The sequence below is a fragment of the Microtus oregoni genome, unplaced genomic scaffold, assembly GCF_018167655.1.
Source record: "Microtus oregoni isolate MIOR12 unplaced genomic scaffold, Mior012 000095F_ref0000231, whole genome shotgun sequence".
In the NCBI taxonomy this organism is placed as follows: Eukaryota; Metazoa; Chordata; class Mammalia; order Rodentia; family Cricetidae; genus Microtus; species Microtus oregoni.
The window spans coordinates 2,155,784-2,172,297 of NW_024544708.1; the positions used below are offsets into that span (position 1 = coordinate 2,155,784).

General features: G+C 48.3%; 1 protein-coding gene across 1 annotated transcript in view; it reads left to right on the forward strand.

Annotated features, from left to right (window-relative positions):
- The first annotated feature begins 2,077 nt into the window (after nucleotides 1-2,077).
- LOC121442786 (ras-related protein Rab-12) overlaps nucleotides 2,078-16,514 on the forward strand; it is a 28,868-nt gene continuing 14,431 nt past the window's right edge. The window contains exons 1-2 of the mRNA XM_041644399.1: nucleotides 2,078-2,451; nucleotides 15,084-15,144. Of these exons, the coding sequence (XP_041500333.1) occupies nucleotides 2,085-2,451; nucleotides 15,084-15,144 (428 nt within the window). The 5' untranslated portion in view covers nucleotides 2,078-2,084. The remainder of the gene's footprint in view (nucleotides 2,452-15,083; nucleotides 15,145-16,514) is intronic.

A 16,514-nucleotide genomic window follows, 5' to 3' on the forward strand; every position in this document is an offset into this window, starting at 1 on the left:
TCCTCATTTGGAGGCATGCCCTTAAGGACTACCTGCTTCATTTCTTTCTTTCTCTTTTCTTGAGAGTGTCTTACTATGTTGCACAGGCTAGCCCTGAACTTACAGAGATCCTACCAGCCTCTGCCCCGCAAGTGCTGGAATTAAAGCTGTGTACCACCATACCCAGTCAAGGTCTCACTTCCTAAGTGTCCCCATCACCTCCCTACTACGCTAAGTTAGGGACCAAGCCTTTAATTGACACAGACCTTAGTGGGCCATTTCAATCCTGAATTATAACACCACTTGATAAAACAAACAGAAACAAAGAAAACAGAATCAGCGTGTTAAGGACACATCTGTGCTGCCGTGTCTGCTGCAGGGTTGTTCACGACAGCCAAGAAATGGGAGCAAACGGGGTGCCCACCAGCTGATAAATGGAGCGAGAAAATGTGGTTCGATGTGCAAGGGAATATCGTCCAGCCATTGAAAGAAGAATCCTGTCCTTTGTATCACCTGGAACAGGGAATCTTTATGTTAAATGAAGTGAAACAGGCGTGGAAAGATAAGTACCACGTGATCTCACTACTATGTGGAGTCTAAAAACATCTTCACCTCACAGAGAGCTAAGAGCACAATGCTGCGGGCATGGGAGGAGAGGACAACAGAGATTGATCGATGGGTATTAATAGTATGGCCAGGATAGAAAGTCCCTGGCATGTCATTGCCCAGTAGGTCTGTTATAAATGACAATAACGTACTAACTTCCAAAAACTAAAAGACTTCCAGTGTTTTCACCGTGAAAATATAACAACTGCATGGGGAGATATATCTAGTCTGATTTAAATGTTACACCGCATGTGTGCATCAAAACATGTATAATTATATGTCTCCATGAGAACAAACTTAATTTAAAAGAATTTACCAAAGCACAGAATGGCAACATCGAGGCCTTTTGATCATGCCCCGCTTTGTGAAACACAACCCTTGGTTTTCCCAGGCTGTGCTGTCTCCTTGTCTCTAGCATCTCCTTCCCATTTCTTCTTCAACCTCTACCTTTCGGCAGAGGCAACCACAGGTTCTGCACGGGTCTTAGGTGTGTGGTAAGGTAATGTTGATGGTGGCCTTTTGGAATGATGGGGAGTAATTGCTCATATGGCAGGATTTGAGAGCACCCCTTTTATTACACGGTCTGGGCTTAAGAGCGAGCACAGAGCACCAAACAACTTTATATGGTTATCTGTGGCGATTTCATTCTCTTAAAAATTTTTCTAAAATCCAATTGCAATTGCCTTTGCAAAATAATGTGACTTCTTCAACTTTGCACTCACAGGAAACAGACGCATGCGCTATATGTTAGTAAATCTGGTTCTAAATACGGCTGAAATTTGGTGAGTAACGTGATCATCCTCCGTGCGCGTGCCAGCTCCTATCATGTTTAGAACCTAGTGTTCTGAGGAGCTCAAGTTCACGCGGAGGAATTTGCTAAATAAATCGTTGGCAAGCTTCTGTAGCTTTAAATACTTTCAAGTACCAATGGCAAAATAACCCACCCATGTCAATTCCTAGACTTTGGGAATTTTGGTCTCTTGACCTCTGAGATTTTACCTGCTCGCTTCCCCAAAGGTGCAAGCCATTTACTGAATTTGACGGACTTCAACTCAAATATCTTCTTGAGAGAGACAGAAGCCCAGTTAAGATAGCAGATTCCTTGGTATCCCGCACAGGATAGTCGCACGCAGAGCCTCGGTCCCGCCAGAGTGACGGGGCTTCAGTCAAAGTGGCGTTCACACCCGCGTGGGCCGGGCCGGGAACCCCTGGGCACCCAGAACAACTTGAGTTCGGGACGGTGATCACAAGTCATACACCTTGCAACATGTTCGCTGGGCGAGCGGCTAATAAAAGTGCGTGGCTCTTAGGGACTGATCGCGGTGAAAGTAAACCACGAGTGGAAATGCGCAGAGGAGGGAGGGCGGAGGGGACCGTGGTGACCAAGAGCGTCGTCCCGCCGCGGAGCGGAGCGTGCGGTTCGGTCCTCCGGCCGGCAGGGGTCGCGCTCCGGCGTCGCATCGCGCGGCGCCTGCGCTTCCAGCCCCTCCCGGTCCGGGATGCTGCTGCCGCTGCTGCGGAGGAGCTGCTTCCCTTCCTCCTCTCCCGGCGGCGGCGGAGGCGGCGGCGGTGCGGAGCGGGTGGACGGTGTGCGGGGGCCCGGGGCGCGCGGAAGGCGGCCCGAGGGCGAGCCGTATGCGTGCATGGATCCGAGCGCCGCGCTGCACCGGCGGCCCGCGGGCGGCGGCCTGGGCGCGGTCTCCCCGGCGCTGTCGGGCGGCCAGGCCCGCCGGAGGAAGCAGCCCCCGAGGCCGGCCGACTTCAAGCTGCAGGTCATCATCATCGGCTCCCGCGGCGTGGGCAAGACCAGCCTAATGGAGCGCTTCACCGACGATACGTTCTGCGAGGCCTGCAAGTCCACCGTGGGTACGCCGGGCCTGGGGCGGGAGGGCCCGCGGGGAGGTCGGGGCCCGGTCCCCCGTGGACACTCTGACCCCTCCCGGGGCCAGGTTGAGTTTCCCATGGCCATTCTGCGGGTGCCCGGGCTTTCCCGCCGTGGGAACATCAGGCATCCGAGCCGCGCACAGGCCGGGTCCCTGTGGAAGCTCTGACCCCCTCCCGGGGCCAGGCCGAGTTTTCCGTGGCCTTTCCGCGGGTGTCCGACCCCCAGAGCCGGGACATTCCCTCCCAGAGCCTTCTCGGGTCATGAGGTCGGATTCATGCATCCGTGGAAACTCCCGGTCCGTTATACCAGCTCGCCCAGGAAAACGGCTTTGTGAGATGGGAAAGTAAAGCCCGGGGCCAGCCACTGGTTCAGCGCCCCGAGATCACCATCCTAAGCGGGCTTGAACCTCTTAGCATAACAGGCTAGAAGAATGAGCCAGGGCTTGCTTTCTCATTGCCCATCCGTTTTCATATTTTACTGCGAAGAAGTTGAAAAATCACTGCAGAGACCGTTCGCAGTAAAGCGGCGCTCCAGCTTCTTGTTTTATGGACAAATGTAGGGCAGAGGGATTTCGGCTGTGTTTATCCTTGACCTCAAATAACCGGGTGACAGGCAAAGTGAGAACCATTCCTCCACTACCTAACCAGAGTCGGTGAAATCTATCGGTAACGCTGCTGCTGCTTTCCTTCCTCGGGATCTGGATTTGAAACTGCAAGGGAATGTTTTTAATGACGCTGGACTGACAGAACTTGACATTGAGGCTTGTCGGGGGTATGGGAGCCAGTTGTGCCCATAGAAAGGCTGCCCAGAGAACTGTGATTTGGGGTGACTCTGTAGAATAAACAAAAGGGACTGGACAGGGAGTCCAGAAATGTTTGGTACACGTCTTGAATCCCAGTATTGGTGAGAGACCAGCTGATCTCTGTAAGTTCAAAGTCAGCCTGATCTATGCAGTGAGTTCCAGGACAGACAATGCTGTGTAGAGAGACCCTGTCTCAAACAAGGCAAATCTCAGTTTGGAGAATTGAAATGCTAAAAACGTATACACATGTTTACAGTTGTAAACATTGATGGTGCCCATTTTGAGATGAGAATTCTGTAGAGAATCTTAGGGCCTCTCCCTAAAGAGATCATGAGATCATAATTGTGAGTTGTCAGGTAACAAAACAATGGCAGTTTTAAGTACTTAACTGGAAAATTAATCCTCCAGTTTTCACATTGACCTTTTTAATTTCCTTTTTGAGTATGTCCCTTCATTTTTTTTCCCTTCTACTTGTATTTATTTGGGGTTTTTTTTTAAATATTTATGTTCCTTCTACCCTTTTTTTTTTAATGTTTGTCTGTTTGTCTTGGGAATGTGATATTGAAATCCAGTAACATAATTATACCTGTTGCAAATATCCAATCTTGGATCATGAAAGTATATAGGGAGTTATTAACCAGGAAATGAGGCTGCTGTTATTTTGTTAGTAGCTGATGTAAACACAGTAGGGTCTGAAGGCAGTTGAGGGTTACCAGTCTTTTATGGCCCACACTTACTTACATGTGTAAAAATGAAAGGTATGATTGTGTCTAATTCGGAAAGGAAAAGTCGGTGCAGATACCAACACTGTGAAGGCATGGGGTGTGAGGCAATGGGTAAAGCTGCCGTCCAGAACAGGACACCCACACTCTAGGACGCATAGAAATGGATGCTTCGAGACCCTGGCTAGCATGTAGTTCTGAAAAGGGTGGACCTGCCCTGTGAGCTTTCCCAGCATCGACAGAGGGAAACCAGCCAATGGGATAGCATAGACTACCTGGGAGTGAGCAGGGAAACTCACACACATAATTACATGTAAGTGTGTCTCCCCACACTGAGGGTGGATGTTTTTTCTTTTTCTTTCTTTTTTTTTTTTTTTTTTGGTTTTTCGAGACAGGGTTTCTCTGTAGCTTTGGAGCCTGTCCTGGAACTCCCTTGGTAGACCAGGCTGACCTTGAACTCACAGAGATCCACCTGTCTCTGCCTCCCAAGTGCTGGATGTTTTTTCTTAAATGTTTTTGTTTACTTTGTATGCAGCCTGTAGTAGTTAACTTCAATAAATGTTTCTTGTCGCGGGGAGTTGAAAGAAAGATGGAAACCATGGCTTACTCAAAGCAAAAGACAGCAAATGCTAACGGGCGTCTCTTTAGCTCCTGCCACTGACTCGCTTTCCTTCCTAGTGAGCAGGTCATTGGTGGAGCACCTGCTGGGGGCTGGTTGTCAGGCTGCCCGTGGGGAAAGTGGAACAGGGTGTGGGTTCAGCGTGCAAGTGGTGCCACGCTCACGGGGAGCTAGCTGACAGTGGAGAGCACTTAGCTTCGAAGTGCTTCCCAGCTGGGGCTGAGAGCTTCTTAGAGGATTCCTTCCCATTGAACTGCATGGAGCTAAGTTCATTCCTTAAGTTCCTTTATGCTGTTTAAATATGACTCTGGGTGTGGTGTGGTTGGGGTCCTTCTGTGGCCTGTGTTTCTAGTTTCTTCTCGTCCCAGTACAATGCCCCACACAGAGGACGAGTGTCTTCCCCGTTGTTGTTTTCCTTACTGAGGCAGGGCTTGCGGATGTTGGCTGCTTCTGGAGGAGACCACAGCCCCTGAGCGTGTGTGCACAGAGATGGGTTGCAGAAGCAAGGGTGTGGCACCTGTAATTCAGAGACTGGAAGAGAGACTTCTGAAATATACCTTTGACAGTTCATCAGACACCTGTGGACTTTGTGTAACAGGAAATTAGGGAGCTCCTTAGGGATTTGAGCTGGTAGAAGAATATAAAATTTGAATCAGCGAAATGTTAGGGTTTTTTATTGTTATGATTAATTATCAGAGCAGACTAGGTTTGAAACACATAGAATTCACAAGGTGTGAAAAGCTACAATATTAACTTATTTAATGGCAATTATTGTAGAATATGATTTTTCAAATAGATTTGTATTTGTGGAATTGAATTAGTCAGATACAACTAGAATAATTTGGCCAGTTCTTTTCAAAGTATAGGAACAGTGTTTGTGAAGTTAGAGAAATAGGAGAGAGAAAGCAAGTTTACTATTGATGTTGGCCCACAGCCTCTTCTGTGCCAGTTTCTCATTTCTTCTTTGCCTAGACAATGTCTCTGACATATCTGAACCGTTTTCTTCTGTGGATTTCTGTATTGTAAACACACATGTGCTGCTGTGAGGCCTAGGTACACGTGTGTTCATGTGATTAATTTCTGAGTGAATCTCTAGGTATGCATGTGTTCATGTGGTTGTAAACACACTTTACATGTGCTGCTGTGAACCCAGGTACACATGTGTTCGTGTGATTGTAAACATACTGCTGTAAACCCTAGGCATGTGTTCGTGTGATTGTGAACACTCTTTACATGTGCTGCTGTGAGCCCTAGGTACACATGTTCATGTGATTATAAACACACTTTCCATGTGCTACTGTGAACCCTAAGTACATATGTGTTCATGTGATTGCTTTCTGGGTGACTCTCTAGGGACATGTGTGTTCGTGTGATTGTCAACACTCTTTACGTGCACTGCTGTGACCCTAGGTATGTGTGTGATCGTGTGATTGTGAACACTTTTTACGTGCACTGCTGTGAACCCAGGTACGTGTGTGTTCGTGTGATTGTCAACACTCTTTACATGCACTGCTGTGAACACTAGGTAAATGTGTGTTCGTGTGATTGTGAACACTCTTTACGTGCGCTGCTGTGAACCCAGGTACGTGTGTGTTCGTGTGATTGTGAACGCTCTTTTTGTGCGCTGCTGTGAACCCAGGTACACGTGTGATTGTGAACACTTTACGTGCGCAGCTCTGAACCCTAGATACATGTGTGTCGTGTGATTGTGAACACGTTACGTGCGCAGCTCTGAACCCTAGGTACGCATATGTTCATGTGATTATGAACACACTGCTGTGAACCCAGGTACACGTGTGTTCGTGTGATTGTGAACACTTTACATGCACTGCTGTGAACCCTAGGTACACGTGTGTTCATGTGATTACCATCTGGCTGGGAGACAGAGAAGCCGTGCAGAGTTCCTGGTCTGTTTTCTCTGTTGTAGATCCCCTTAATTTTGCATAAATAAACTTTTCAAGTATAGTTCAAGAAAGTTCATTAAAATACGTTTTGGGGGGCATGGTTAAGAGTGTTGCTGCTCCTGCAGAGGACCAGAGATTGGTCCCAGCACCCACACCAGGCAGTTAGGAACTGCCTGTGCTCCATCTCCAAGGGATCGTGCATTAAAGGACCTTCCTGCTATATTCATGAGCGATATGAACCACATTCCAGTCTCTGTCGTCTCATTATGTATATGAAAGTATTCTGAAACTTTCGGAACATAGAATAAATTGATGTAAAGCTATCTAAACCAGAATTCTGTTATTCCTGAGCAGTGAAAGTCCCCTTAAAAATGGTAGAGACCATCATAGGATCATTGGTTCTCTTACTTTGCCAAGTAAAGTTGTTTTCAAAACCCACCATCATCAGTTCCAAAAGAGGGAGAAAGAGAGTTAAAATGAAGATGGGGAAAATAGGAGAGACCAGATAGCAGAATTAAAGCTTTTAAAATTTCCCTCTGGGGACTTTTGTCCTCTCCAGCAATTCTTACGACTTCCCAGCCCGTCTCAGAAGACACCAAGTACTTATAGAGACAGTGCTAACCTATTGGCCACGGCCCTCGTGTTATCTTCCTGGGTGTCCTCTCTGGTTCTTGCGGAGGTGAGATATGCCTCAGCTACCTGGACAGCCTTCAGCCTAGGCCACACCTGCTGGAGCTCTTGAACTGACCACAGAATTGAAGGCTCATAAAACAGTTGAATGAGTAAGACCCATGCAGACTTGGCCATCTGGCTTGCCTATAAATGTGGTCATCGGTGTCTTTATCTGTGAGTTTCAGAGTGGGTGTGGGGGGAAATTGGCCCCTTTCCTCTTTAGTCTGCAGCTTTCAGGGCTGAAGCTGAGGTGACAATAGTCAAGTTATACTTGTTTTTCTGGGTTAAAACTCTGATTTTATTTTGATTGCACTTCTGTGCTTAGATGCAGTCTTCCAAACACATATGCTGAGTGTTTCACTTAAGAGAATTGTGGCGAGGGGGGCTGGAGAGGTGGCTCAGCCGTTAAGAACTCTTGACTGCTCCTCCAGAGGACCTGGGTTCAGTACCCAGCACCCAGCAGGCAGCTCACAACCATCTGTATCTCCAGTTCTAGAGAATTTGATGCCCCCTTCTGACCTCAGAGGGCACTAGGCATGCATGTGGTCCACAGATATATGGGCAGGCAAAAGACCCACACATACAAAATAAAAAAGAGAGGGGAGTCAGGCAAGAATGCCCAGAATCCCTTCCCAAACACTGGAGCAGCACAGCCTCCCCGGTTGCCCCACCCACTGCAGAGCAATGTGAGATCACAGCTCAGGAAGAGGCAAGTGGTGCGGTTTGGGTCACAGGCCCAGGGAGCAGCGCACTGTGCTTGGTTTTATTTCAGGAGTTAGTGTAAGCCCACAGGCTTGTGCGGTGTCCACCTTGGGACACCTGGTCGCTGTCTTTCAGAGGAAGACTGTAGATTTCTTTGGAGTCAGCTGCATAGGGAAAATAAAGACCTAGTTAGACCTGGCCTCAGAACTCCCCACCTTGCTTCTGCTTCTCACGTTGACGGGTTAGAGACGGCCTCCTTTTATCCAGCCCGTGGACTCTGCCAGGGGTCTCTGTTGAGGCCCTGAGCTGGCTGGGAAGAGAGCAGTTGGCCTTTGAGGATGGGAGGTGAGAGCTGCTCCGCAGGGAGGCATCAGATACACTGTTCCAACTGCCACTGAGCCCAACTGGGGAAGAAAACATGGCTTTGTACAGCAGTCGGTCTCTCGAAGATACTTTCCAGAGGTTCTCTGTAGCTACATCAGACCATTCTAGGAGCATTTAAATAGGACACAAAGTTGGCACCTGCACACGTGGCTTGTCCCTTTAGAGGGGTGTGAGTCACAAAGACGGTGGAGTCCAGTGTAAAAGAAAAAAAGGTGAGAACCATCGTGTTTCATCAGAGGGAAGAAACTGGTTGTTTACCATTCTCCTTTCTGTTGCACGGCTTTCATGTTGGAAAGTATTCTGAAAACAAAACTACAGACCAACCCTATACCCTAATTGAGTGTGGTTATGTTGTTATTTAATCCTTAAAGCCAGGAAGCAACAATACAGACCTAACAGGACACCATGTGTGTACCACTGAAAGTCTCCCCTCCCTCCTCTCCAGTCTGACGGGCTGCTAAGACATCATGTGTGTGACACTGAAAGTCTTTCCTCCCTCCTCTCCAGTCTGACAGACTACTCGGACATCATGTGTGTACCACTGAAAGTCTCCCCTCCCTCCTCTCCAGTCTGACAGACTACTCGGACATCATGTGTGTACCACTGAAAGTCTCCCCTCCCTCCTCTCCAGTCTGACAGACTACTCGACATCATGTGTGTACCACTGAAAGTCTCTCCTCCCTCCTCTCCAGTCTGACAGACTACTCGGATATCATGTGTGTACCACTGAAAGTCTCCCCTCCCTCCAGTCTGACTGGCTGCTAGGACATCATGTGTGTGACACTGACAGTCTCCCCTCCCTCCTCTCCAGCCTGACCGACTGCTGACTCCAGCACTTGTGTTCCTACCTTCTTAGCTTACAAGTAAACAAGCTCCAGTGAGCCTCTGGCAGGAGGATGAAGAGCCTTCCTGTTCCCCGCCCTTCTTAATATGTGAAGCCTCAGAAGTTGACCGGCCAGAACCCTGTGATGTCACCATTCCTAGTCAATAAAGAGCTACGCTTTCTTTCTCCCATTTTCTTTCCCTTCCTTGTGCATTTTTTTTTTGTTGTTGTTGTATGATGTTAGTATTCTCCTGTTGATCAGCTAAAGTACAATTTCTAGCCAACAATCTTTTTTTTTTCTTTTAATTTTTACTCAAAAAGAAAAGTCTTGTTCTTCAGCCCCCCTGGCCTTTCCCTGTGCTGCTCAGATGGTGGAGTTGGGCAGGTAGCCAGCTGGACCTCAGTTCAAGGTCTTCTGTAAGTACCAGTGTGTCTTTCAGCAGATGATGCCCCTCAGGTTCTCATTTCGTTAAAAAAGGGTTGGGGGCACCTTCTATGTTCTCCCTAGTTCACAAGGTTGGAATAAATGGGGGTACCATGTCCTAAAAACCAGGCCCAGAAAGGTGATCCATCATTCTGTTTTCCATATCGTTGCTGTAAATGTAGAAACTTCCAGAAAATCCGTATCCTATAAGGACGTGCACAGTACATACAGTAGAGTAAGAAATAACAAGTGTCCGCCATAACTCTTTACAGTGGGGAAGAGCTAGGGAAAGCCGGATGTTCAGCTGCTTTGCTGCTGCTCGGTGCAGGGGCTGTGCGGTATTCTTTCTTAGAGTGCTGCCTGGAATATAGCAAACATCAGGATGGTTAGCTCTGGCTCCTTCCTTATGAAGGCATGAGCACCGTTGTCTGAGGTTATTCCTGTATACTTCCATGAAAATAGAGCTGTCTCTGGGCATGGACATGCACGCTCCCAGCCTCTCCCTGGCTTGTGCTATGTTGCTGGGCCAGCGTGTTCATGTCAGGTATACAGCAGTGTCTTCTGCTTCCGTGTGTTGGAGCAGAGGCACAGGATGGTTTGCATTTGTCAAGGCTTCTGTAGTAACACGTGAGTTTACACCCGTGGACCTGTGCTGCCGTAGCCCGGTGAGCTTCTCTAGTGACATGTGGTGGGTTTACACACACGCACCCTTATTTTTTTTTCAGAGATTTATTTTTATGTGTATTTTGGGTGTTCTACCTACATGTATGTCTCCGCATCACATGTATGCAGTGCCCTCAGAGACTAGAAAAAAGTGTCAGGCCGGCGATGGTGGCGCACGCCTTTAATCCCAGCACTCGGGAGGCAGAGGCAGGTGGATCTCTGAGTTCGAGACCAGCCTGGTCTACAGAGCTAGTTCCAGGACAGGCTCCAAAGCCACAGAGAAACCCCGTCTCGAAAAAAAAAAGAAAAAGTGTCAGGTCTCCTTGAAGTGGAGTTGCAGATAGCTCCATGCTACCATGTAGATTCTGGAAACCAAACCTGGGTTCTTTTTGAGAGCAGCCAGTAGTCTTAAACCCCTGAACTATCTGTCCAGCCCTCTCTCACCTTCAGTTTTGCTCTATAATAGCGCCTTTCTCTGAAATGATCACAAAATTTCATAATTAGAATATTGTTTTTAGTTGTACTGAATCCTCACAACTTAGCTTAGGGAGGGAAAGCCAGCCAAATCCATGAGGTTTTACCCATAAGATACTTTTGGGAGCTGGAGAGATGGCTCAACAGTTAAGAGCACTGACTGCTCTTCCAGAGGACCCAGGTTCAATTCCTAGCACCCACGTGGCAGCTCACAGCTGTGTGTGACTCCATTTCCTGGGGATCCAACACCCTCACACAGACATGCAGGCAAAATACTAATGCACATAAAAATAAAAGTAAAATCTGAACTTGCTACAAGAATAGAGACTAGGTCTGGAGGCAGCCGGCACTTCTCCCTGTCCCTCAAAGTGTGCGGTTCACCCTGGACTCTCCTCACGCAGGATGCAGCTTGGACCGGAGACTCATTCCCAGTAATAATAATAATAATAATAATAATACAGGCTGTCAGACATTAGTGTCGCCCACCCAGTGTTGGACTTGCACCTGTGACTTGACACATCTTAGTCTGCCACTGTCAAGTCAGGGATACAATGTCCCAAAGTGGCTGACATTGTCTAAGGTATATGCTGGGAAGAAAAGCCTTGCTCCAAACTAAAGGCAGTAGCTGGGACAGAACCGTAGTGCCATGACCATTTTACATAGAGCCGTATGTGAGAGCCTGGGACTCCATGGCCGCGTTGATGTTCAGTAAAGTCCAATGCCATCTGGGGCAAGCTGCGGGTCTTGAGTTGGTAGAGAAGCCAGGTGATCCTATAGGCCTGTAGCAGGGGCTGCCTGTGTCCAAGATTCTGACCATGGTGGTGGTTTTTTTCTTTAGGCTGGAAAGGAACTGGAAGAAAGAGAAGTCTATGTATTCCTGCTGTTCTGTTTTGTAACTTCTTAGGGCCCAGCAAAGAGAAACAATGTTTGGAAATGTTTTCCCTCTGGTCTGCCTAGGCACCAGTTCTTCAGCCGTGAGAGACAGGCTCTCCTCTAGCGGCGTGGTTAAGATGATAGCGGGTCATTTACACGCCCTCTCATGTGCCTTTCTTCCTCACCCATCTGATCTTTCTAACAGCCTGTAGTTGTTCACACAAGTGTGAGCGTGAATCCAGATTCTGCTGTTGTGTTAGCTTGTGGTCTAGCAGTTACCCCTGCTGTCTCAGATCTGCCGTCCCTTAAAGGTGCGCTCGTATCCAGGACTCCCATTCCATAGCTGCCTTGTCTGCCTCTTGTCTTAAAAACAAACACTACCTCAGTTCAAAATACCCCTAGTTTTTTCCTAGGTTACTCTGCAGCATCTAGTGAAGAGACCAACTGCCCATCACCATCCAAGTCCTCGAGTTGCTGCTGTGTGTGGGCAGTAAGCCAAGGGTGCTAGGTCTTTGAGGATGCACAGTCTGTGGGTGAGGCCAGCAGAGAAAGATTCCATGAGGGCAAGAAGAGTGCAGGACCGGGGCCTGGGGTGGGAGCAGGGCAGTGTGGTCAGGGAAGGTTCCGCGCGAAATCTAGGATGGAAAAGACATCTGGGCAGACGAGAAGGTTCTCTAAGAGTGGATAGCCGCGGAAGGTACTCTGTTGCCAAGTGTTAACATAGGTCAGTGTGAGCCAGCTTTGGGGGCAGGGACTGTCCCCGTTAATCCGCAGGGTAGATAGTGAAGGTTGCTTTCATGCCTGTTAGTCGAGAAGCCTCCGAGAAACTGGGTTTTCAGCAGAGCTGCAGGTAGAAGTGAAGGTGCTGCCCACTTTGTCCCCGAGTATGATGTGCAGTTCTCCGCTCCTGACTGTGCTGAAGGCCCCTAAAGCTGTGGCCCCATAGTTGAGACTGTCATCACTGTCGTGTCTGAGGCTTGCCGACGCTGGATACACAGCATGGAGTCATTTTATACTTGTGAGGCGACGTTTTCAAACATGCTCAGTGCTGTACTTGTATTACTACAAAGATAGATGTCCACGCCATAAATTGAATTACGTTTCCAGTCATTACAAGCTACTTGGAGCTGCTAGATACAACACAGCTATTTTATCTAAGAGAAGGGATAGTTTTAGGGAGCTGTTACCATTTATTGACTTGATTTTTTTTTTTTTTTAGATTTATGTATTTTAGGCATTTGAGTGTTTTGCCTGTAGGCATGTGTGTGCACCAGGTGCCAACAGTACCTGCTGAGGTCAGCAGAGGGCATTGGGTCCCCTGGATTGGAGTTACAGTCTGTCATGTGTGTGCTGGGACTGACTCCAAGTCCTCCCCTGCAAGAGCAAGGAGTCTTCTTAATCAGCTCTCCGGCCCGGCGTCTAGACTTTTCAATTCAGCCACTTCCCAGCTGTAGAATGTTTCTGCTGCAGTTACTGATGCTATTGTACTGACCGTGCTCCAAGAGTACTCGATTCCCCCGCGGGCTGAACAGAGTCTTTGTTCAGTTTCGTTCTCAGTAACTGTCCTTATTTTCTGGGTTTGAGTATTGATGTCTGATCCTTTTATTTCCATTCATTGAGCTCTGTGGTTAGAAAAATAATCTCGTAAAGGACTGCTAACACAGGTAGGTTTTCAGACTGGCTGAGAAAGAGTGGCCAACATGTGACGTGTGCAGAGGAAACTGCCTCTGAGCACAGTGGCCTGCTCTGCTGCTATCGGGAGCAGAACTCAGGACAGAGGCCACTGGCCAATTCTTTTCAGTAAAGTAACAAACTTCCCAACTCAGATTCTGCAAACAAAGTCCTTTGAAGTAGGAAAAGAAAAGTGAAATCAAGGGGGCTGACAGGATGGTTGTGTGCAAAGCCCCCACCACCCTCGGAGTCTCACGTGCCCCCTGGACTCCTGCGCTCTCGCACACCGCAGTAATAAACACAGTGGTCATGGCGGGGTGAGTTCAGGCTGGAGCTCACATCGCAGAGTCATGGCGTGAAGTCCTACACTTAGGTTAATATTGCAGAGACAGGGTTGTCACCAGGCTGCGCCGTGTCACAGTAGAGACGCCAGTGTGGTTGTGCCTCGGGGTGTCACTTTAAGGTGCTGTCACCTTGGGGTGAGTCATTCAGGAGCCTTGCTCAAGCCCATTCGCCTGCGCAGACCTGCCCCCAGGCTCACGACTGTGCCTGAAAACCATTTGACTTTGGAAAGCATTCAGCTGGAGAAGGAAGCTGAGACGGTGTCAGCCGGCCTTGCTGTGAAGGGCTGGAGAAGGAAGCTGAGAAGGCTGCTGTGAAGAGCTGAGACAGGAAAGGAGCCAGGTGTGCTGGCGCTCGCCTTTAATCCCAGCACTCGGAGGCTGAGGCCAGTGGGTCTCTGTGGTCCAGGCCAGCCAGGACTATGTAGAGAGACCCTGATTCAAACAAACAAACAAATGAGCAAACATTAAAAAAATAAAAGCAAGAATTGAAATGCAGCATCTCCATTGTGATGTTGTATAGTCACAGAACTTCTCTGTTGTCCATGTAGGGACTGCCCCCAGCTCGGTCTCACAGACATGTCTGGTGTGTTGCAATTTTAACCCCAGTCACATGTCATTCTGTTCACCTCAGCTCCTCGTCTGACCACTGCTGCCTCAGGTCCCAAAATGGATGAGCAGAGGACAGGCAGAGTCACTGTGCTGGCTGTGGTCCCCTGCACACACCTACTGCCTGGGGTTGTCCATCTTGGGTCCTGGCAAGTGGCTAGGAAGTAGACTGAAAAGAGAAGCATTTCTAGTGCTTGTGGTCGGCCAGCATCTCCTCACTTCTTTGCTTGTAAATGCTTATTTGAAAAATCTCGGCTTGAGATATTTTTGTGTATAACCATAAAAGATATCAGATGAGATACACCAATGAAATTTGGATTTTTAAAATTTACTTGAAGCTTACTAGTTTGATTTTAAGAAGAAAAAATATTACACACGATGGTTTGCTTTCAGTATTAAAATGAATAAAAATTAAAATTGAATATGCTAATCTATAGATTGATAATTTTTTTCTTTTTTGTGCTGAGAACTTGGTTGCCCAGCCTGTCTATGCCAATTTGTTTCTCCATAAGTAATATGCTGAGTCATGCACATATTTACCAACACTTGCGAGAGCCAGAAATTGTAATGTATTAATAACTTCCCGGTTCAAACAAAGGCTGCTTGTAATCAAGATTGAATTTCAAATTTTCCATCTAAGAATCATCTCTGAGCTGGCATCCTCTGCTAATGCTGCTGTGGTTTTGAAATGGCCCCAGGAGTCATAAATTACATGTCCAGCAGGTGCTCGGATAAGCCAAGGCTGGGCTCCCGGCTGAGGGTGGAGCGGGAGAGTGCCTGGAGCCGCGGTCTCGGCACATTCATCCCTTGTGCTTTTGAATTTTCGCAACACTGGTCCTTTTAGTTTTCTGAATCATGCTTATAAGTAGGGTTCCTGTGTACTCTGCGTCTTTATTATTTTTGCTTCATATTCACTTGTTTTATCTACAGGTGTTGACTTTAAAATCAAGACTGTAGAACTGAGGGGGAAGAAAATTAGACTACAGATCTGGTAAGTTCAGTGTTTAACAGCCCACACGCTTGGCTACTAAAATGGACCTCACCTCATCTCCTTAGCGCTTCCCGGGGACAGGTCCACTTCTCTCCTCATCGGCACATGGGTGTGTGTCACTGTCCCGGGAGCCTGTGTGCGCCTCTCTGCCTGTGCTTCCCCATCACGGATGTCCCCAAGCTGCTGTCATTAAAATGGTTGCTTGATGGAGTGTCTTGGACTGGCATGTAGCTCAATGGTAGAACCCTTGCTTGGCGTGTCCCAGGCCCTGGCTTCCATCCCCAGTGCTGGCGGTGGGGGTTGAGGGTAGGCATGTCTTCATGTCTTTAAAATTACTGCATGGTATTCAAAAGAGCCCAGTATGTTCACAACCATATTGTCGGGAGGGAAAAACACATCACCTACACCACAGCTCAGGGCCCTGTGCTGATACAGTGTGGGTATAGTGTGGCTGACATGCCCTGTCCTGTTGGCCTTTGGGAACTTTGTGACCAGGGCATCTTCTGCATACCGAAGGGGACCCAGAAACCCCATCCGAGGAGAATAGACCATTTCTCAGCTCAGCACTGTAGCAAGAGGCCAGGCCAGCTGTGTTCTTCCTCTTCCCTGTTAGCAGCCCACAGTGGCATCTGGAGTTCCCCATGCTGCTCGCCACTCTGCAGAAGAAAGGCGCGGCCTGTGCACTTGAGTAGTGGCCCCCCTGAGCTGCTTGGAGAATGACTTGTGGTTTTCATAACACTGGTGCAACACTGAGCTTACTAACTCATCTTGGCAGGTCGCCCTCAGCTCTGACTGTCTGTCCACCGTCTGTGTGTGTTTGCTTTCATCCACGTTAATTGCTGCCGCATCTGTGGTCTCACCGGTCATCTAACGCTTGAATGTTAGTGGCATGTCTCCATCCTTCATCCATGTCCTTGTCTGGGGCACAGCTGCAACCAAGCCAGCCTTGCTCTCCTGGTGTCTTGAGGTAATCACTTTCGTTTGGTCGTCTGCCACTCTGTAACCCACATAAGGGCTTCGGGGTTTTGTAGTGATAGTTTGTTTGTGTTTTGATAAAGAAAGCTTTCCTGAAGATCAGAGTGCAGAGCCAGCCACGCTAGCTAGCCATAGAAGCCAGGCAGTGGTGACACACAGCCATGCTAACTAGCCATAGAAGCCAGGCAGTGGTGACACACGCCTTTAATCCCAGCACTCAGGAGCCAGGGGCAGACAAATCTCTTTGAATTCAAGGCTACCTTGAGCCACGTGAAATTGATCTAGTCTAAAAGAGAAACAGAGCTCACACAAAGGTGATCCCAGCACTTGGGATCACAGGGCTTTAATCCCAGCACTAGGGAGGTGGAGACAAGAACACTATGGCTGCGTGGAGA